The sequence below is a fragment of the Rattus rattus genome, chromosome 2 (genome assembly GCF_011064425.1).
Source record: "Rattus rattus isolate New Zealand chromosome 2, Rrattus_CSIRO_v1, whole genome shotgun sequence".
Classification (NCBI taxonomy): domain Eukaryota; kingdom Metazoa; phylum Chordata; class Mammalia; order Rodentia; family Muridae; genus Rattus; species Rattus rattus.
Window position 1 is genome coordinate 77485284 of NC_046155.1, and position 23526 is coordinate 77508809.

General features: G+C 42.1%; 1 protein-coding gene and 1 pseudogene across 1 annotated transcript in view; one reads left to right on the forward strand and one right to left on the reverse strand.

Moving 5' to 3' along the window:
- Positions 1 to 5654: 5654 nt before the first annotated feature.
- Hs3st4 (heparan sulfate-glucosamine 3-sulfotransferase 4) overlaps positions 5655 to 23526 on the reverse strand; it is a 405604-nt gene continuing 387732 nt past the window's right edge. The window contains 1 exon segment of the mRNA XM_032892698.1: positions 5655 to 6634. Within this exon segment, the coding sequence (XP_032748589.1) occupies positions 5998 to 6634 (637 nt within the window). The 3' untranslated portion in view covers positions 5655 to 5997.
- LOC116894733 lies at positions 13836 to 20322 on the forward strand (annotated as a pseudogene).

A 23526-nucleotide genomic window follows, 5' to 3' on the forward strand; every position in this document is an offset into this window, starting at 1 on the left:
CCTGAGAGAATCAACTAAGAGTGGATAGACGCACTGTGGCTCCAAGCTTCAGTCCATAATCATACCTCCATTCCTGGTAGGCCTCTGACAAAGTAGAAGTGGCATGGTAGTGGTCAGGGAAAGCTCCTTAGGTCATGGTAGGTAACGAACAAAGAGAGGAAGAGGTGTGCTCATTCAGCTCCTACTTTCTGATTTCCAACAGTTGCCAATGATGGTGTTATGTTGGGAATTCATCAATGAGTTAAATTTATCAATGAATTCGAAGCCCTCACTATCATTTACCTTTCATGTCCCATCTCTGAACACTGCACTTGGGTTAAGACATTAACAGATCCCTCTAGGGGAACATTTCACATCCTAACCATAACGCAGTGAATGTGCGTGCTTTAAGTTTAACCACTTATTGATTTCACACATTTCAGACAGCGAATTCCTATTGCTGTGATGTTTTCTCCTTGTATTTAGGTCAGTGAAGAAAAACTGCTGTAAGGAAAGAGAGTCATCTTGTAACCTTGGCCATGGACAATGTCAAGGCAACTGGAAGATAAAACGGTCTCCAGAAGGATTTATGTTATTTATTAATGTCCTGATAGTCACTGAAAGAAGATACAGCACTTTTGTTTTCTTTTGGAGAATGTTTTCCCTTGATGATAAAGTTCCTGTGCACCTTTCCTTTTTTATCTGTGCCTAATAGCTTTTCTTAATTATTAAGTTATGGAGATATTTACATTTTATGTGATTATCATCTACTCCTTTGTACTTTAGTTTAACTCTGGAGTATAACAATCTTATGATTAGGGGACAAGGTAAATGCTAAAAGATGGTTCTCAACACTATGAGTAATTGGAAATCTTCCCTTTCCTCTTGTTGGCGCTCTCCCATTTTATGTCTCCACTGGCTTATTTTGTATCCTGCCACCATCAGCCCATTCTGGCAATGTAAACATTTTCCTCTCTGCATCCCACATAGACCTCCCTCCTGAGCTTGGAGTCTTGTCAAGGCAACCCAGCTTTACTGTTCCCCATATTTCTTTAAAAAATGTCTTTATTATTATTTAATTCTGTTTTTATAAGTCTTTTCACTTGTGTGTATGCCTGTGTACCATTTTCATGTAGTGCCTACAGAGGCCAGAAGAGGGCACAAGATCCCCTGGAACTGGAGTTATAGGTGGTTGTGAGTCACCATGTGGGTGCTGAGAACCAACCCCAGGTCCTCTGGAAAAGCTGTTGGAGTCATCTGTCAAACCATTGCCTCCTGAGACTGTATTTCCTTTTGTTGTCATATGATCACTCTATAGATCATGTAATGGAGTGAACGAAACACGATGAATCTGAAGCCCTCTTGTTTTCTTGTATTCAGGGATTCATGCTCATCTCCAGTTATAGATTTAGGGTTCTCCTGTATTTCCTCTTTGGAAGCCATAGGATGTACTTTATTACCTCACCACACTTAATGATTTTTAAGATGTAATCTCATGTACCTCTTACCTGGAAATGACAGTTCCTCATTCTTAGGAGAAGGCGACATGTGATCTCATCTGTTCCCACCCTGAAACACATCAGTTGCTCTTAATTTTATACTCAGGTTCCCCACCAACTCTGTAGATCATGTATAATTTAGGAACTAGAACATCAGACACAGAGCTCATAGCTTAGAAGCTTATCGTGCATTGATGTTGATGAGTCCTAGATCCCTGTGAAACCTAAAAAGCCTTTAATATGGAGCAAGGAAAAAGCTAGAAAGAGAAAGGTGACTTTCCTAAGTGCAGAGTGAAAGGAGGCTTTACATTTGAATGTGTGAATTTCAGCCAACTTAGTTCTGTTTATAGGGAGCTTTTTAAAACATTTCCTGTCCTGAGCTTTATGCAAATCAACCATGCTTCACTTTCTCTCGGCATTTTCATGATTATTCAATGTGACTAAAACAGTAGAATTAAATACCTAACAACACCATTTCAGAATGCCATAAAGGTATATTGTTCCAGAATGAGTATTAAGAATCTATCCCCCTCTTCCTCTTCATCCTTCATCTTAGTGAGTATCATCCCCATCCCCATCCCCATCCCCATCCCTATCACCATATTCACCTTTGCTCTGCAGCTTCAGCATCTCCAGCATCACTATCATCATTGTCATCAGCATCCTTCCTGTCAATGGCGAATTTTATTATTTCCAGATGCCTCCCTATCTATTACATCATTTTTTATCTCCATGGAAACCTTGAGTAGTACTCAGGTGAGGATTAAATATACTTTTATCATAGGTTATAAAAATTAAAGGTAAGTCAGATTGGTAGTTCTTTTTGTAGGATTCACAGATATACACAGGGATAAAAGCCAGCTACCTGTTTTGACAGCACTGAGGCAGTGGATAGGTTTTCTTGAGAAATAATAGGATGGTATAATGAGAGAGGTCAAGGAAGTCATCTGCAGAGGTTAGCTGAGGATAACCCTAAAGTTGCACTGAATCTCATAAACAGTCATGCCTCCACCAACATAATGATGTCCATTCACAAGCTAAAGCTAAATAATTTCCTTATGATTGTGTGTGTGTGTGTGTGTGTGTGTGTGTGTGTGTGTGTGTGTGTGTGTGTGCGTGTGCTGTGCTTTAAGCTGGTAAACTTAAGCTGTAGTATCATGGCTTTTGTATTTTTTCAGGTATGCAAAGATACTTTCAAACTGAGATGAACATGGTAGCAATTACAGTACAGTATTTGAAAGGATGAGTTCTTTTCTCATTTAGAACCATGTGTAGTAACCATGAATCACTCATTCCAGAAAAGGGAGGGGAGCAGAGCATTAAATATAATTTATGCTTTGCTAATTGAAATCAAATACCAAGTTTAATCTCCCTGGGAGTTGCCATGCTCATATTTAAATCAGGCAGAAGTATTATATCCTGATTCTATGTTGTCAAGTTGGTTTGGCTTTTCTGGATAGACAATGATAAAGCCTCCCCACTAAGAGACCAGGCTTAGTCACTCACTCTGAGTGGGAGAGTTGAAGAAATAGTAGCCACTGAAGAAATCAGACTATAAACATGTCAAATTTGCATTTTATTATGAGAATCAGGATTCTTCAAATATTGGTGGTGATGGTGCTGGTTGGTTTTTTTGTTTGGTTGTTTGGTTGGTTTGGTTTGGTTTTAAATCGTCTGCTCTGGAGGCTTAATCCTCTTCTTTTTCTTTATATAGAGTGGCATATACATGACGAGAAGGAGGGGGTTTGCAGACTTTTATTTCACAAGGGAAAATGCTTTATTTACCTGCTGTTAACCATTTCTAAGTGTATGCCATCTTTACATGGAATATTAATGCAAGCACACACACTGAGCAGCTATTATGTGGAAGCAGCATTTACAGTGTGAGTTTTATGGGCTTACGGGGACAGGCAGACAGAGAAGGAGATTGAAGAGCTTTATCAGCACACGCCCATCCAGAATGGGCCAGGAGTGCAGGCTGGGAATGGCCATCCTTAGCTTGTTGAAGAACATCTTTAGAGGTTTTCTAGAACCAGATACATTATAGTTTGAGAGAATTGTAATATCTTCATAACCTAGCTGCCACTGAACTCCAAACAGAACATACTTCTGCAAGAATGATATAATTCTTCTTTGCAGGGTCCAAAAACCCTAGTACCGCTTTTCTTGAAAGTAAATCTCATCAAACCATGAGTGAGTTGAGCTCAAGGAAGAGAGCAGAAAAAAACATTAAGACTTTCCTCTAACTGTCTCTAAATCCCAGTTTTCGTAAGAACATTTCTGAAGTGGTCAGTACCACCACAGATGTAGTCTAGAGCTCAGACAGCCATGTCTGTCTGTTAGTCCTCCTTCCTTCTTCCCTCCCTCCCTCCCTTCCTCCCCTTTTTTCCTCCCTCCTTCTCACCCTTCCTTCCTCCTCAGTTCTCTATCCCCTTCTTCTTTCCTTATTTTTTCCTTCCTTCTTTCTGTCCCTTCCCCTCCTCTCTTCCCCCTCCGATTTATGAATCGACTTATTTTAGCCAGTGTCTCATTGGGTGACATAGCCTGGCCTCAAAGCCAGGAGGGTGCCTCAGCCTCCCTGACTACTGTGGTTACAGGTGTCTTCCACTACGCTAGGCTTGTACATATGTCTTGTACAAAATCCACAGGAGATTTGGCTAAGGCTGACAGCCACTCAGTCTTTGTTCTGCTCACAGAGCAAGCCCCCACATCAGCTTCATGTAGTTCACCCTTCTACCTAGGTGTGTACCCTGCACCTTTTAAATGTGCGCCCTTGTATTTTGATCTGTATCTTTGTTTACTTTGGTACATTTGTTGCCGTCAGCTCAACTTTTCTTATCTGGAAAAACATATTTGTGCAGCTGTTTCTGAATATGGTTTATCAGTCCATGGCTCACAGGGTGATGAAAATCTAGTACCTTCCTCCCCCTCCCCCTCACCATAGTGTTTGTGTTTCTGAAAGAAACATCCTGCCTTGCACACAGAGTCCTGCAAAGACTCAGGAAACTAATCTATCTCTTCCTGGCCATCCTGGGTAGGGGTATGGGTGGGCAAGAAGTGACCAATACAAATACACCATCAGAAACCATCAATCAGGTTGCATTAAGCTTTATAACAACACAGTTTCCATTTAGTGGGAGAAATGACAGTTTAATAACAGCTGAACAGATTCAACTCTCCCCACTCATACACATTTCCAATTTTACTACAATTCCTGGCTTTGGAGATCTGAGAACAAGTGCTTTATGTCAAACGCGGTGTTTTAATTGAACCATACTAATGGGAAGGGACACTTTATTTGGCAGCCCTTGAAAAGGATGTCTGCAGACAGTCCTTGCCCCCCCCACCCACTTCACACTGCAAAGCAGCAGCACTCTTGCCAATGGCCCAATGAATGGCATCTCTGAGTAGAGAAAAATGAACCATGAGGTGACCCTGAGGGGGCAGCAGCGAGACAAACAGAAAAACATTGAGGGGTTCCTTCCTCTCTGCATCTGGAAGGGTGACTCTGAACAACTAACAAGCAAGCTCTGTTTTTGCCTCTAGGGCAGAGCCTGTCCCTTAGAGCATGCCCCAGGATCATGATCCTTACGGACAAGGATCTTAAGGTAAGAGGCCTCCCACCAAGTGGCTGGGTTTTGCCTGATACCCACAGTTACAAGCATTCATCGTTGCCAACCTCAGGGCTCAGCACACATGCTATCTCCCTGCTCTGGGAGCATTTGTGGAGGCCAGATCCCAAGGTGAGGATGTGTGCTGAACTTCGCTATAATTTAGAACACTCATGAAGAGAGAGATCCACTTTGGATGTCTCTCAGATAGAAGGCTCTAGGGGTGTAGGCTATTTATTTTACTTTATTTTATTTTTTGGTGAAGAACATACGTGCATGCCTTTGCCTTCATATTGTGGGGAGGGAGGAAATCAAAGGGTGTGGGATGAGGCCTTTGATGGGAAGGCTAGACAGGCATTGGGGGGAGGATATTGCTCCCTGGGAGTCTTGGAGCTCTCACAAACAGCATTCTGGAGAGATGTCAGAGTAGACGTTTATGTACTAGGGATTAAATACAAGGCTAGAATCCAGACTCCCAAGATCATAATAAGAGCTCTTGCAAAGTACACTCCTTCCTTCCTTCCTTCCTTCCTTCCTTCCTTCCTTCCTTCCTTCCTTCCATCCTCTCTCTTTCATTCTTTCATTCATTCTTTCTTTCTGACACTCAACATAGCATCTGTCTGTGACATTAGAAGATGTTTATCCCGTTTTCCCACTCTATTAGCTAGCAGAAGAGACTATTCATGGTGGATTTGAGTGGCCATCTGGTCAACCAGATACTGTTGGTTCTTCCATAGGGATGCCATGAGGTCTATACTTCTGCCTAAGCCCACGACATTGGATGTAACCTGAATGGATCAGGTTAACTTGGTACTCCAGCATGGCTGAAGCTTCTGAACCTGGGGAATTTGGAACTCTCCTAAAGAGTATCCTTGCTATTCATTAGCCTTCCCTCCACACCGTTAGCCTCACTTATCACCCTCTTCCTGTTCCCACTGGAAATCTTGACCAGTCATTTGGTAAAACATCATGTTGAAGGGTTTGTAGAATTTCCGAAGTCTATGGATGACATCTGGGTCAATTCGGGGATGAGTCCGACCTTTGCTCTTGCCCAAACATCTTGGGGCACTGCTGTCTTCTGGCTTCTTCAGGCAGGGGAATCCCTTGGTTTTGTTGAAGTAAAAGTGCTTCTCAGTCACAACACGCTTGAGGCCTAGGAAATCCTGGACCTTGGCCATCTCCCCTGCAGGGTCCACTATGAGTCGCTCACCACTGACAAACAGGATCTGAGAGAGGGGAAAATACTGCAGCCAGTTCTCCAGATGCAGAGCGTAGATCCCAATGCGAATGGCGCTCCACGAGGCATCAATCAGCCCCAGGGTCCGGTTTTTGAAGGCCAGCACCTCAAAGGTAGGGATCTCTGGCTTTTTTGACAGTGTCTGGGTGTAGTCAGAAATGGCCCTGGTCACTGGGTTTCGTACCACCACAATGAGTTTGATGTCCTTGGCCATAGAGTGGATGCGCTTGGGAGCCTCATTCGTCACAAAATAACTGGGGGTCTTCTCCATGGTTATCTGTCCATCCAATGTCTTAGGCATCACATTTCTAGAAGAACGAAGAAAGAAGAAATATAATGGTTATTACTATACGCCAAGATATTTTAGTATCTTGGCACAATTATGTGTAACATATAGGCTAGGTATAAGCCACCGAACAGAATGCATGAACACTGAGCAGTTCTTTGTCTCTCTGTCCCAACTGTAGGCTTGACTATGTAATTATCAGAAAAGTCAGCATAAGACTTATGCATTATTCCTTGGGAATCTTGTATCCCTGGGTTTAAACTGCCTTTCTACCTCTTAGCAGTTGTATTTAACCTAGATATGCCCTTAATTTCCTTACATATTAGGTTTATAATCTTGGAAATGGATGTAATGATGGCAGCGACTTCACACCGTAGTGTGAGGATTAAGGGAGATAATGTTTGAAAAGCATTTAGCATGGAATCTCATGTGTGCACGAGCTCAGGAAATTTAGGGTTTTATTATTGTTGTAGTAGATTTCAGGAAATGTTTGAGCTCAACAAGACCTCGAAGATTATCTAGTCCTGGGTTGGCAAATTCTCCCTGTCTGTATGTGAGTCACAGCTAAGAAGGATTTATAACCTTTAAATGGTTGTGGCAGAAAAACCAAATGATAGTAATAGCAGCATTGTCTGATGCAGGAAAATTATGCAGAATTTGTATTTCAACGCTTGTAAATAAACCTTCATTGGGGTACAGCCACACTTGCTCATTTACATATTGTTTATGTGCTGCCTTTATACAATAAACAGTGAAACTAGTGGGTGCAACAGGTATGTGGCCCACAGAACCTAAAATATGCATTATTTTGCTTTTTAAAGAGGTTTTCTGACCCCCGAGTTAGTCCCAAAACAGTGTCGTATAAATGAAAAAAACAAAAACAAAAACAAAAACAAAAAACAAAACAAAAAACCCACAAGAACAAAAAAAAGCTCAAGGATAAAGAATGCATAGAGACATCCAGTCAGCTTTGTGTCCTCAGCATACTTAAGCATATCCATATGCCTTGACATCTTTAGTCACCTTAAATTCATTTGTGAAAGAAATGACGAATAGAATGCAAGCATAGGCCTGGTTCAACACACACCGTTTTCTTCTTTCTCTGCTTCCAAGTTTACCCAGCAGACCTCTTAGGAGCCTGCTCTACCTGGGATCGTGAATACTTGCCCCTCCTCACCACCTCAGCCATATGTTACAGGTTTTGTCTCCAGTCTGGGTAGGATGGTAGAGTCCTTAAGTGTGGAGCCCAGGGAGAGGTAGTTAGGTCTTTGGAATGATGCCTTGGAAGGGCATATTACGGGGCCGTCAAGCTGGCTCAGTGGTTAAAACCTTCTGCTCTTGCAGAATGGGTTTGATTCCCAGCATGTGTTTGCATGGTGGCTCACGACTGTCTGAAACTCCAAGTCCAGAACATTCAACAGCCTCTTTTAAACTCTGTAGGCACCAGAAGTACACACACATACATGATGGCAAAAGCACATATTCATAAGTGAAAAACAATCTAAAAAAATTAATTAAAGGGCATGTTCAGACCTTAGCATCTCCCCCATATTTTTTTGTCACTTTTATGTTCTGGCCATGCAGTGACCAGGCTTCCCCTACCATATACTACTCCCATACAATGAGCCAAAGCAGCCCATGGATTAGAATCTCTGAAAGCAGAAGCCACAATGAACCTTTCTTCTTACTAGGTTGACTGTAGTAGGAGTTGTCTCTTATCGTAATGAAAAGTTGCAGACTAGCACAGACCTCACACCATGGGTCTTGTCTACCAGTCTCTGACAGAATCACTTTTCCATCAATCCCCTCTATATCCATGCTGTCATTTAGGGAGGGACTTCAATGCCACTACCTCCAGCTCAATGCTGAGGGCCAACTGGTGACTAAAAATAAGGCTCAGGATATTATTATGCAGCCAGTTTGCTATAGGCATATGGAGACCAGTGCTAATTGAGGATAAACACGTTCAATTTCAATACCGGATGGTACAGTGGGCCATCTGCCATCAGGTGCTCCATTAAATCCATTCACTTCTGAGCCCTAACCAAAGTGGTACATTCAGGATTACACAAGACCTCTTTGTTATGATGACATGCTTTTAAATGTCTCAGCTAATAAAACTTAATTCAGACGAAGATCCCTTAGCCTCTCCTACCATAATTAAATTTATTTACTATCACTTGCATGGAGAAAGAATGACTTCTTTTATCTCTAATTCACATGCTCTGTCAATAATTAATTGCTGCTGGGTTTTGAGCTTCCAAAGCAAGCTCCTTTATTAATCAAGAGGAATTTGCCTGGTAGAAAAATTTGCTAGAACTAGACCTTGTTAGAGTACACTGGTTGGGGAGGATGTAGTTTTTAGGTGAAAGCCAGAGGCATGGCCATAAGTAAGCATGTGTGTTTGGAGATGATAGTTTCCACAGTGTGTGTGTGTGTGTGTGTGTGTGTGTGTGTGTGTGTGTGTGTGTGTGTTTATATATGTGCTAGTGATCTCATTTGGAAGGGTGATGGTAAGGAATAGCCTGTGAAAGTGGACCTGCCTAATCCAATAACCTGAAAACCCTGATGATCTCTGTTGTCTCAGTGCAGCCCCTTTCCCATTCTCAGCCTCAATTTCTCACATAAAAGAGGGAGCTAATAAAATTCCATGCTCAAAGGACTGAGATGAAGACTAAATGTGATAATGCAGGTGGATCGCTCAAGAGAGCCCCTCATGAATGCCAGAATCTTATTTTCACTTAAGCTGGCTGTCTGGGATCATTTTCAGAGCCATTCTTATGGAAGGGCAGAGGAAAAGACTTACATTTCACTGAATGAGGATCTGATCTAGAATAAAGCCAATTCTTGATCTAGAGACTGACAGCCAACCAGGAACATATCATATCACAAAACATTAAATAAATGTTGATGAAAGATAATGTTCTGAAAAGTGTTAGTTTTGCATGGCTTCCCCCAGATTTTGGCCCATGGGTTGCACTTTTCCATATCTGTCTTGTATTTTTACTCAACACCGATGTGCAACTCCTCCTCTCCATTCTTTGCATTCATTCTCTAGACCTCAGTGCTAACTTTACATTAAGTCCCATTCAATTCATCTCCTCTGGCTAATTGACAGTCTGTCAAGACCTGTGTGGATCTTGAATGTTTTATCCAAAGCATCTGAGGTGAAGTGGTTCCCACTCAATATACCAATGAATACAGTAAGCTGAGGACATGCCCAGCTCAGTGTTTGATGCAGAAGGAGTAAAAGGCAAGGAACATTGAGGAAAGCAGAGGGCACAAAAGGAGTCTCAGTGGCTCTGATCATCTTGCTGCAGGTGAATGGGAAAAGCATGAAACCCAAGCACATTTCCACAACTGGGCACCCATGGTAAGCAAGGCTGGTCACTGATTTAAGATCTAACTCTTTCTTTGCCAGTGAGAAAATCTCCAGTAGTTTCTCCCAAATCCATGCAATAATGGTTCTCCTTCTAAAACACATCCTTTCATTCACTCACTCCCTCACTCATTCATTTGTTTATGTCATGAATGAGCATTTACTAGTAATGGTTGATAAAACAAGCTTGGAGTATGCAGCCTGACTTTGATTGCTGACAAAAAGAGCATTACACTGCCATGGAATTATCTGTTTTTATCATCAGAGCAGGTATTGTTACTTTTCCAGTTCCATACAGAAGGGAACAGGCACAGAAGCTGAGGTCTCACTCTCAAGGAAACTGCTGAATGCTTTGTTTAATGGGTAAGTTATCCAGAAGTTAATTAGGTGACTGCCAGGCTATTCATCCCTTCTCTAAACCTAAGGCCAGTCCTGGATAGGTTTTATTGTAATAAGTTTTGTTGCTCTTTCTCCTTCCCAGATCTGGACCTCTGATCCAGCAACTATTTCTACACTACCCTGGTCTCTTCTCCTTGTAACACTGTAGGAAGCAGGGCTGGGGGCTTTGCTCAGTCACTAAAGTATTCATCACAAACAATGGGACCTAAGTTTGATTCCCCCTCCTTGGACCAACTTTTTAAAAACCTGGACGTGGTGGTACATGCTTACAGTTTTAGACTCAGGAGGCAAAGACAAGTGGAACCATGAGGATTGCTAGTCAGCCAGCTTGGCCTACTTGGAAAGTTCCAGGCAAATGAGAGACTCTGTCTCCAAAAAACAAGGTAAGTGGCACCTGAGGGAGAACAATTGAAGTTGACCTCTGCCCCGACAAACACAGGTGCACATTTGCATATACATAACACACTTGCATTCATACACACATACACTCACATACACACACACACACACACAAATACATACATACATACACACACACAGCATTCACATGCACAGAGAGAGTTGGGGGGATGGGGAGAGAGACTAAGACTGAGGCTAACGAAGGCCTTTCTTCTATTGGATATGACAAATTTCCACCTGGGCTTAGAGTCTTATCCTTCCCATCTTCTTGAAGCTTTTCACCCCTCAATTTCTCTTCTCTTTTCTAGTTTTTAATTAAGTTCTTCTCAGCTGGGTCTGACATTTCAATACGCCCATGTTCTCACATCGTGGTGTGTGTGAGGAACAGGAGAAAGGCCAGGAATGCTGGAGGGAGTTAGAAAATGTAAGAGAATTAGAAAATAAGGTCAGGAGAGATGGGTGGGGACCAAATCCTAGAGGGCCTAACAGATCTGAGGAAGGCATAAGGATTCTTTTGTATATGACAAGAAGCTACTGAGGAGAGCCAAACCAGGAGACTAAAGTGTGATTCATACTTAATTGTCTTGTCTGGCTGACTGGTGAGACCAGAGAAGACTGTGTGTGCTCCTGAGGAGCACGCTCAGAAGCTATGTCAAGGCTATGGATGGACGTGGCAGTCGTCCATATGAATAAACACCCATCATCCTTATGATGGTAGACTGAGGTAAAAGAGGTGTCCGAGAATGCTGGCAGCAGCATGATGGACTGATGATCTAGTTATGAGAAGAACACCATCAAACAAGAAGCCGGGACGTGGAAAACAGCAACTCTGACTCTGAATTTGGAACGTGGGGTATTTGTTACATACTCAGGTGGACCCAGCAACTTGGGGGTCTGAAATTCACAGTCTGAAAGCGTGGTAGTCTGCAACTCAGAGAAAGACCTGGGTTGGAGATAAGCGTTCATGTTCTACCTGCATATTCCCTCTGATGGGAAGTAAGAGCTCAATGTGTATCTTCTGCTAGTCACCAGCAGATACTCAGACCTGCTCTTTGTCTATGCATTCAAATCTCAAGCAGGGAAATATTTAAATGTTCTTAAAGATTTTTACTAACTCCTACTCTATTTTAGTGTATACTTTGGGTACAGAGCTCGAGATTGAAGTCAGGGAATTCAGGACCTCTCTCATGCTAGATTACTACTCTACATCATCTCAGCCACTTACTATCTCCTTTTAGCCCCCAAGAGTCCTTTCATTACTGAGATTATAATAAAGACCTAAAGTAGAGTGGGGTGAGGTGAAGCTAAACAGAAAAGGGCTAGTTTAGCATGCACTATGCACAAAACCCTTAATTTGTTCTCTTGTGTTGCAAAAATAAACAAATATACAACCAAAGAATCACAACAGAATTGGTTCCCATGTCCTTCATAACTAGTCTCAGTTCTCTGTGATACCGGGCAGTGCTTTCCTTGCCTGTGTTCTTAATAAAACTCTCTGGTTATTTGTAGTCATTGAGTTATTATGGAAGTAATGCACAAAAGAATACATGCTCCCGGGGGGGTTGGGGAAACTGGATGAAACTGGATCACATGCTTCTTAGATTAGATTTTCCATGTATGGGGGTCAGTATGCCTGCATCATACCATCTGAAAGACCATGAATCTCACTGTAGAGAAACTGTATTGTGAGAAAACATGGCATCCGTACTTCAAAGAGCTTGTTAACAATACCCAGGATCCTCAGAGCAGCCTTGACATCAGCATGAACATACAGTCCTGAAGTGAGAATCACTCCACCCAAACTGTCAGCTGCTCTCACAGCACAAACATTTTTGAGATACCCTCCAACTCTCTCCCTTACTCCCTTCACTTTGCTAAGCACAGGCCTACTGAATTCCAGTCAGCAGAGTTCAGTGACAATAGTTGCCAAGGCACCTTAAGTCTGTTATTACAGAGGGCTTGCCCACTCCAAGGTATGTTTCATGTGTGACAGAAAACTGACTTCACTAAACACAGTCAGACACAGGATTATCCCCACTAGGCAAGAGCATAAAATCTAGAGGTCTACTTGCCCAGTTCATACTGTGTTATTAGTTGTGTGATCTTGCACACTTTCCTTAAGGCTAGTACAGATAAGCCAATTTTCAAGTTTTCAACTATGATCCTGCAAAAGTGATTCACACTCAGTAGATACCATGCCTTGACTTTGGAGTTATGACTGGGCTAACATTTGTGCTATGACTCCACCCCAACGCTAGTTTGGTTGAGGCAGGGTCACACTGTGTTGCTTCAGCCTCCACGTAGCTACTGCAGGTGTGCATACTGTCCTACCTGTATTACTTTCTCTTGATGCTGAACTGCAGTTTCTGTTCAACCACATAATCATGAGAAGGAACAGCCAACCTTCCACAACATATCGGAGCATCAGTGGTGTTCAATGGTCTCAAACCCATTTTCAGGGACTGGGAGTAGGACTCAGTTGGTAGGGCTTTTGCCTTACCTGAAGTTTGGTGCCCAGTAAAGGCACAAGTGGTGTGGTTGTATTATCCTAGCATTTATTTAAGGTTCAAAAGTCCAAGGTTAATTATAGCTACCCAGCAAGTTTGAGGCGAGCTCTGAGGGCATGTGAGCCTATATAAAAAACAATGCACTGTCAACTTCCAATACATTAAACATAGGCCGAATTCATTGAGTGTTTCCTCACTGTAAGTCCAGAAGCACCTGCAATGTCTCATTTCCATTATCTGGAGAGCAATCATTACATGAATAATTGGCTTTTTACAGGGATTTATTAAATGAGTTAATATCTAGTGAGTGATTCACATGAATTCTCTATACATTTGATATTGATTTTTAAAAAAAATCTCTTTTCAAGTTTATACCCTTATAATCTCTTTAGAGATCAGAAAACTGAAGCCTAGAGAGACCGATTCACTGTCAAAAGAGGCAGAAGGCAAATTCAACTTTACCTTTTGGCTAATACCATAGCCTATTCTTTTGGTTACTTCTTGACAAGTGCCACATTTCAGGGGCTTATCAAAGTGGCATGGCTGTCCCAGAGTCACTGTGTTAGTAAGTGTCAAAGTAGAACTTTAAAAATCCGACATTTTAAAATCATTACATGAACAGTGAAAGTGGCTTACTACGGTGAAGCACAGAACCCAGGCCAGAATCCCTAGAAATTCTTGTCAGATCAAGCTACATCATTCAATTTGTAATATCTCTCTCCAGGGCCTCTTCAGCTGAAGCGAATGGACACCATCATGAACACTGAGGGAGAAAGCAGTCAAGCATATGAGATCTAAAGTGCCCATTCTCCCTGGCAGGGTCAGCGCAGAGTTTGCCTTTAGCTTCCCTAAATTGCAGGTGTGTGGGCACCTTACACTTTCCCAAATGCATTATCAAGTGGAATAAATGGTGCATGAATTAGCAATATTTTCTGAGCCTTCCTGATGAACTATCACCCACAAAAATGGTAGTTAAAGCAAGGGCAGGTGGTGGGTCCAGCTCCTCTTCAGCCAGGGAAGAAACACAGTTAACAGCCAGTGCAGCAACTGTGTCACATTACCTTGGTTTAACCTTTCAGGCCTCTGTAACTCACAGAGCCCTTCCTAAAGATGGAGAAAGACAAGTTTCAGAGAGAAAAAATAAATCTTGCCCAATGATTCATGGGCTAGACATTGCTTTTCCCAAATATGTTGGGTCTTCACACCCAAGTTTATGAAAAAGGAAGTGTGACCCATTTGAAAACTGCATTCATATATAGACGATGAGGGAGGAAATCTGCATGCTTGGGGACCACACTGCTCTAAGCTAGAAGCAGAAGAAGATTCTAGGCTACAGGTCTGAGTTAACAGTCAACGTACTGAATGAATTTAGGATACAAATGTTTCCTCCTTGGACCTCCACTTCTTGTGCATAAAAAGGGTTATGTTTCAATGTCACTGCTCATTAATTCAGTGGAGTGTCTGTTGGTGATTATTATGTACAAGGGGTTAAGTGCATGTTGGTGTAAAAAGCAGGTGTGGTCCCTGACATTCAAGACAGTAAGTTACTGGAGAGGAGACTGGAACGGTCTTCTACAGGTCTTACCTCAGCATGTGAGTCGGTCTCAGTTGATATTACTCTGCCAATCAGCTAACTCCACAAAAGCAACAAAAAATAAAAAATAAAAAAACAAACAAAGCAAAACAGACAACAAGTCATAGCATATCACCCCAAGTTTTTTGGTAAATTTCTTTCTGTAAAGTTCTGATAAATAGAGCTCAACTACACAATTTGAGAAGACAGACCAAGCTTCTTCCTTGGTGCTGCCCTTGAGGTGGCTGCCATCTGTTTGCAGCATTGTGGCTGCTCTCTGGCCTCTGGTGAAGCCCACGACCATCAAGAAGAGAACTAAGAAGTTCATCAGGCACCAGTCAGACCGAAATGCCAAAATTAAGCAAAACTGGCAGAAACCCAGAGACGTCAACTGACAATTGGGGTGCAGAAAAGATTCAAGGGCCGGATCCTGATGCCCAACACTGATTACAGGAGCAACAAGAAAACCACGCACTTGCTGCCTAAGCACTTCCAGAGGTTTCTGGTCCACAATATCAAGAAGATAGAAGTGCTGCTGATGTGCGATACTGTGCTGAGATTGCACACAATGTGTCCTCTAAGAATCGAAAAGCCATCATAGAAAGAACAGCACAGCTGGCCATCAGAGTCACCAATCCCAACGCCTGGCCACACATAAAAGAAAATGTGCATGTTTTGTGTTTAAATAAAACCACAAAAACTGGAACTAAAAAGAAGACAGACCAATACCTATATGTCATTAGTGAAAAAAATCCTTCGCACATGTCCTTCTATGTACTTCCTTTAACAAAAGATCCTTTCACCTATGTCTTCTTCAACCAAACATTTCTTTACAAGTCTGCCTTAGTCTTTCACCTGTGTCCACTTCAGCTAATGTTCTTTCATGTGTTTTCCCATCAAAACGTCATCCAACTGATTTTCCAAAGAACCCTTAAGTTTCTACTTCATTGTGGCCTTGTTGGAGGAGGAGGTGTATGCCTTGGCTTTGAGGCCACACCAGACCCAGTCCCATTCTCTCTTTGCCTCTATCTTGCCAATACAATGTACTCTCAACTACTGCTCCAGCTCTACGTCTGCCTGCCATAGTGCATTCCAACACGATGATCATACACTAACCCACTGAAAGTGTAAGCCAGCCCCAAATTAAATGCTATTTGTGTGTGTGTGTGTGTGTGTGTGTGTGTGTGTGTGTGTGTGTGAAATTAAAAAAAGTGATAGGAATTCATCTGTAGTCCTGTCTCATTACCACCACTTGCACACATCCTTATCATCAGGAAGGGCAGGCTATCTGTATTCCCAAGAATGGGATAACGTTTCTCTCCAGGGAAGGCAAGCCTTGAAGTGCTTCATGATCTATAAAGAGGAAGTGCCCTGGGCACTGCCATTGAGCAGCCTGTGTATCAGAAATTGGGTCTGCCCTGGATTTCAAAATCAATACTGTGTTCAATGTTAGGTAGCAACCCTGGCCACTGTCTTTCAGCTCATATCCCTATGACATGCTGACCATATATGCTCATAGGTATTGACAAATTTTTCTTAGACGTCACACTCACTCTTTTGATCCACTGGTCTAACCAAAATTGCTATATTTCGATCTGGTCCGTGCCTCTCATCAGAGGTAATATCTTGGACGAGCTGATTTGCTTCCCTCTGTCCAGATTTTCTCAGCTATGAACTGGAATGGTAGTAATATGAACCTCATGCAGATGTCTTAAAATGGAGTAAGTTCCTGTGGATTCAACTGTGTTCATCTACACGAGGCTGGGAAGCTTATAAGGAACAGAAATATTGTCTTATGCTTCTGTAGGTAGAGCTCTGAGGGCTTGCGTCTGGTGGTGGCTTTTGGGCTGCTGGAATTCAATGACAGCACAAAGCATCTATCTGCTATGCCTTGACTCTGAAATGTTCCCTACAGTTCATGTTTTGAAGGTTTGTTCCTAGCTGCTGTCACAATTTTGATTGCCTGAGTAGCTTTTGGGAGTTGGTGGCAGTGGATCCTTAGGGATGGGCCTTGAAACCTTAGAGCTCAGCCTAGTTTCTAGTTCCACTTTTAGCTTCCCAATTCAAGTAAAGAGAGGAGCTTCCAGTAGATACTGCCACCACCACGAATCCTCAAACACCTCTTTTCTGCCATGGTGAGCTGCAAGTTTCATAAACTGCGAGCCATTTTTTAAAAGATATTTTGAAAGTAGTACACATACATATCACTAGAGGGAACACACATGTACAGATGGCCTCTAGTAGCTCTCTCCTTTATAAAGCTACCAGAATTCAAACACAGGGACTTTATCTTGGTAACCTTTCTAATCCCAACCAATGCCCAAAGGCCAACTTCTGAACATCATAGACAGATTCACTTCTGATCCTCTTAATATCTCAATTAAATTTCAAACTATGAACCCTGGAGGCACAGACTCAAATGTCGTTCCAACCAGAGTGGCTGCTCTATTGGCAAAGCTGCATAATGTCTGTATAAAGATACATTACTGTTATGAGTGCTGTCACCCTACTAAGACAATGTGCCACATTCTACAAGCTCCATCGTGGGATGGGAAATATATGGCCTACTAAATGCCATGCCCTAAATAGAGGACTACTAGCTGTGCAGTGCCAATTCAGAGTCTTTAATAAGTGTGGCTTAGGAGAGGTGGACCCATCAATAGAGCCAGATCCGATCTGACAGCATGGAAGCTAGATCCCTTTCCTGTGGCTTTGCACAATGACCAATTATGGGGATTCTGTTTAAACTAGAGCTGTAGGTTTCAATGCAAATATAGTTTGAATTAGATTATAATTACCTTTCTTGAAACCTAAGAGCCACGGAGTAATTTATCCATTTTACATAAAGTAGTACTGTTCACTATCAGCAGACAACCAAGCATTTAGTACACAATAATATATACGGTGTTCGCCAACCACATATGCATATATGGGTTGTGCTACGCATATGGGTCAGAACTATGAAGAGTCAGAGAAACTGAAGATACCTGTGGGTGCTTGAACTTGGACTATAATCACATCTTTGCTGGTGAAGAGAGAAGACTGTGGGCATCCGGAGGTGTTAGGCTTCTTTATATTGGCATTGGACATACAGAGCTGGATGCCCTTCTCGATGAAACATAGTGTTGGATAGTGTTTTCATGTCAACTTCACACAGGCCAGAGTCATTTAAGGAGTAGGAACCCCAATTGAGAAAACAATAAACTCTCATATAAACACACACACATACACAGACAACTTTTTAAAGATAGAGATTCCTCCTCATCAGCAAGCACTTCAGTGTGACATATATACCAGGGCAGTACCAGAAATCCTTCTCTATGATTGAATCCTAAACATTTGGAAATCTTCACTACTGGGCAGGGCTTAGGCACCACCCAGGGCCCATGCTTCATGCTGCACAAATGATAAATATTGCTTGTGTTTTCCTGCCCACTAATCTTTCTCAGTGTGTTGCTTGACTTTAATATCAACGGGCAACCATGTGACAGGCAAGGACGTCTTAGTTCCATTCTCTTTAGATAGCACATATGGACAGAAAGATCTACAGATTCCACAGTCCTTTAAAATGCATTTGTAAATGAGTCATTGCTGAATTTATATCTTTCTTTTTTTTTTTTTTGGTTCTTTTTTTTTCGAGTTGGGGACCGAACCCAGGGCCTTATGCCTTCCTAGGCAAGCACTCTACCACTGAGCTAAATCCCCAACCCATATATCTTTAAAAAGTTGTCTATGTGTGCTTGTGTGTGTATGTTCATACGAGATAGTTTATTGATTAACTTTGTTCTCACTGTTTGGTGTTTGTGGGGTCGTGGGTATTCCTTGCAATATTTCCTAAATTTACAGGTAGAAAAACACGGCTTTAAAATCTAAATGCCTACAGCCTAAGTGTCCTCCTAACAGTAACCTTTCCTCTAGCTCAGTGATTCTCAATCTTCTCAATGCTCTCTTTAATACAGTTTATCATGTGACAACCTTCCAATGAAAAAATTATTTTGTTGCCATTTCATAACCTTCCAATGATAAAATTATTTTGTTGCCATTTCATAACTGTAATTTTCTACTGTTATGAATATTAATGTAAATATCTGACATGTAGGATATTGGATATGCAACTCCTGTGAAAGGCTCATCTGACCCCCCAAAGGGTCATGACCCATAGTGGAAGAACCACTGTGGTCTAGCCCTTTGTCTTTTGTGCATAGACCTTCCTATCCAGATATCCTAAGAGTTCCATTATTTTGAATAAATTAGAGGGTGAAATATGTGTCACCTGCTCCTGACTGAGGATCCCATCTGGAATGAACTTGTCTAATATTTTGTGTATGTACATTCAAAGAGAGCCTCTCTGCAGAACCCTACACACCGACTTCAATCTCCTATCTTATTTCCTTTCCTCAGGCTCAGCATCTCAAAGGGCAAGTGCAACAATTAAGCACTGATTACAGAGGTGCCAGCTTGTCTTCCCGGGCCCTTTGTGCTCACAGTTAACAGGCAGTGAGTGGCAGGATGGCCTCCAGGTCTCTCCATCTCACCTCTTTCTTCCCTCTCAGCTGTATATCAGGCTGCCACTGCCTAGGGGATGTTACCAGCCCTCCTTGCTTCTCACTCACACCCAAGCCCCATAGGCTCTTCCTGAGCGTACCCACCATCCTGATGAATGTCTAAGCCCTAAACCCTCAAGCTGTATGGGTTCCCAACAAACCTCAACCTCAGAGGGAAGGAAGATGTGGCTGTTTGTGATGTCAAGTGTCAATATGCCAGGTTTTCATTGCCTTTTCTTGGTCTACAGTTTGCTTTATTACTCCTGCCTAATGGTTTCTCCTGTTTGTCAACTTAATTAGATAAAAAGATGCCTAGGGAAGTAGTGAGGCAGACTTCTGGATGTTTCCAGAAGAATGTTTCTAGAAATGATTAACTTAGATGGATGACATGCTCTCAATGCAATTAGCACCGTCCCATAGGCAGAAGGTATTAAAAATGGCAGAATGTACTAAACATGAGGAGTTCTTTTTCATTGTTGGCCAGGGCTTTCTAACTGGCCCCTGAAACATACAGCTATTACTGTTGCCCTTGGTTACCCTCCAGACATGAAAGGTAAGTATCTATTGGTGAAGATACCTTATTCTTCAGAAACATGGACCAAAGGCCCCTGAACTCGACTGATCTGAACAGCTCTCTATGAGGACTAGCTTTCATGGTAGCCAAAGGAGCTATGCAAGTTTCCAAAGGTGGGAGAACATCAATAACCCCACCCGGTTATCACACCCATGAACCACATCAATATTAACCCTATAGGTGCAGTAGTGGTGCTAATATCATGGTGGTAACAACTTCTCTAATTTGACTTAAGACCTATTTCGGTAAAAATAAAAATCGGTGAACTGGTTCCTGCTCGCACCCTCATGGTCTCGCTCTTGCTCATTCAGGTACCAGCAGACCATTGGAATTAGCACTAATTTATCTCAGTAGCTCCAGGCTGCCCCCAAGTACTCTCTAACCCAGGCGGGTCCCTGCCACGCCAGTTTCATACAGAGACCACCTATCTCGCAGTTCTCTTACTGTGGACTCTGCTTACATTCCCAGCATCCACCCCCTAATAGTTATGATGCAAGCTCCCAACAACCCATTAAAATCAAGACTCAACAAACTATAACCCAACAATCAGGTTTATATGTTAAATTCCCAGTCTACAATACATCCACACAATAAACTTACAACCAATTGATAAAGATATAAACCTCCCACCTATATAAGTTAAATTTGCTTACAGAAATCCATCCCAACTACCTTGGCAATTCAAGACCATCCAGATTTGGGTCATCTTCTCTATCTCTATCTTGATTCTCCTTCCTTCTCCTCTCTCCCACCTTACAAAAACTTTGTCCCTGCCTTATTTTTTTTACTGTCCACTCATGGCCTTGACCTAACTGGTGCAAGCCCTCACCTGCATATTGACTAATTAGATTTAAGACCCACTCAATAAGAGGGATACCATGGCCAGTTATAGGAACCCAGCTAACTACTCATTGCTGGTGACGTCATGATTTCTGGGGAAGAATCTATAATCACTATTTTATTAAACTAGTATAATCCCTAACTACAACCTAAAAACATTTGTTTTTATACCTACAGGTAAGTATAGTCTTCACCCCTGGTCAAGGAATCTTCTCTTTGTAACATATGGAAACTGCTACAGAAAATTATAACCAGTCAAAGTGTGGACTTGTGGCATGTAGTCCCTCTGAACAGATACATCTACAAAACATTCCCATAACCTACAGCTCAGGGGATATTTCAGAAAGGGGGCAGAAAGACATAAGAGCTAGAGGATCAGGAAGACAGCTCTGAGATTCTATTTTCCAGTCATATTAAAAGCCACACCAATAAACATGACTGCCTAAACATAAGCAGAATAAGGAAAAAACAGACATGTGAGGTAGATAAGAAGAAAGATCACAAAGCCTCAACCCATCATGAAGAACCACAAGCAACTGAGTACAACTGGGAATGGGAGAGGTGGCCTTCCCTGGAAGAACATGCCAACTGGTTGGTTGTCCAGTGCCTGAAATATACATACAAGCAACATTATATAGACTCAACAGGAATACATAGTCTATGCAAATACAAATATGCATATAATAATAACTGATGAAAAATAGGTCACGAATTTGAAGGAGGGCAAGGAGGGGGACATGAGAGGGTTTGGAGGGAGAAAATGGAAGGGAGCATGGAAAAGGAGAAATGCTGTATTTAAATTACAATCCTGAAAATAAAAAAAAGAATGAGAAAGCCTGCTCACCCAGGTGTTTTTAAGCCCTGCTTCATAACCACCATGACCGGAGAACTGTGCTCTTCCTGCCCTTCCTGCGTCTCCATACCAAGATCTCCGAAACCATAAGTTGAAATAGATTTATAGATTTCTCTCTCTCTCTCTCTCTCTCTCTCTCTCTCTATTCTTCTTCATTCTTTTTCTTCATTTTGTTTATTGAAGCAGGCTCTCACCTATTCCTCTGGTTGGTCTCAAAATTCAGAATCTCCCGCTCAGCTTCGGAAGTGCTGAGATTACAGACATGAGCCAGTGTTCTTAACAAATCTTTCTGCTTTGTAAGTGTCAGGCATTTGCCAATGACAAGGGTCTGACTACTTCAACCTGCCTTTGTGGCCCCAGATGCTCTTTAGGTTGATCTATATCGTGTCATTTTTTTTTTTTATTTGTGGGTTGAATGAAGCATGATAATCTGACAGATGCCGGCAATGTATCCAATCCAATCAGGAGATTGGTTCTTTTACTGGTAGGCCCTTTGTAGTAGTCCCTCCCCAGGGTCATCTCTAATGGTGGGATGATATCTTCCCCCCACCCCCATGCTGTTTCCACTACCTAGGACTCTGTCCCCCCCATTGCTGTGCGAAGGACTATGGGAAATGCACTTATCCACCTCAAACCCCAGTTTTCTCATCAAATAAAATGAGGATGGACAGCAAAAGCAATCAGAAATGTTTTATACAATTGTGATGCACTTCTTAATATACCTCCAAGGAATTTACTGCTTACCACAAATGCAGATTGTTGGTGCTCCTCCACAGGTATTCCATTCATTGAGAGCTCTCAGAGAATGACATGTTAAGACTCATGCTAATGGTGAGGTTATGCCTCTTTGAATATTTAAAGTGAATCTTGGCTTTCTGTAAATAAGTAGTCTGTGTTTCTTCCATGTGTTCCAGGGTATCTGGTCAGTGAGACAGTTAATGTTCGTTGAAAGCACTTGATGTTTTATCTATGAAAGTGTTGCTGGGGTCAGTCATGCCTGGCCATGGAAGCTTGTAAAATAAGTCAGGCAAGATGGAGGCATCTGTCTATATGAGTGACAGGTGTAAATGCTTCTGTGACGCACAGGCATGCTTTGCTAGTGACTGTGCACTAGTTCAGGGGGTTGGTTACAACTGATGCATAGGATGAATGCAACCTACAAGCCCCCTCTGGCTCCCAGCAACCAGGGCAGTAGGGACAAGTCTCCTACAAAATGCTTATGCAAGAGTCTTCTGTGCTGTCCTTGAACTGTTTCCTTCAGAAGTTACATCCCCCAAATCAAGAGCTCTAGCATCAATGATGTAAAATACAATCATAAATTAATTAGTGCATCATACTGTGTCTGTATTTAGACCTGCCTTTCACAGCTTGAGGTGCATGAAATACTAAACAGATTTTTCAGCCAATCAATCTGATCATGTAACAGATGGAGAGATGACAGCTAGGAGAGAGATCAGTACAACCTAGAAAGATATGCGTGAACATGTGCACTATGCTATGGAGAGCTTTATATTATCTAGTATTCACACATACAAATGAATGTATTAATTCTCTCTTACTCTTCCAATAATTTATGCTATCTTCTATTCACATGATATTACCTACTCTTTTTGGACATGGCCTCCTACCCCAAACAACTCATGACACTTTCTCCCTTCTTCAAACCAGTCCCTATTGCTCACGCCATAGAAATTTTTCTCTGAAATGATCTCTCATGCATGTTTATTTTCTTGGGCATCGTTGTTCTGTCCTGAAACTCCAAGAAGTGAAGTGATTTGGTTCTTCTGTGTTCTGAACTCCCAGAACTGTGAGTAGTGCCTGGAACCAGTCAAGTCTCCATAAATAT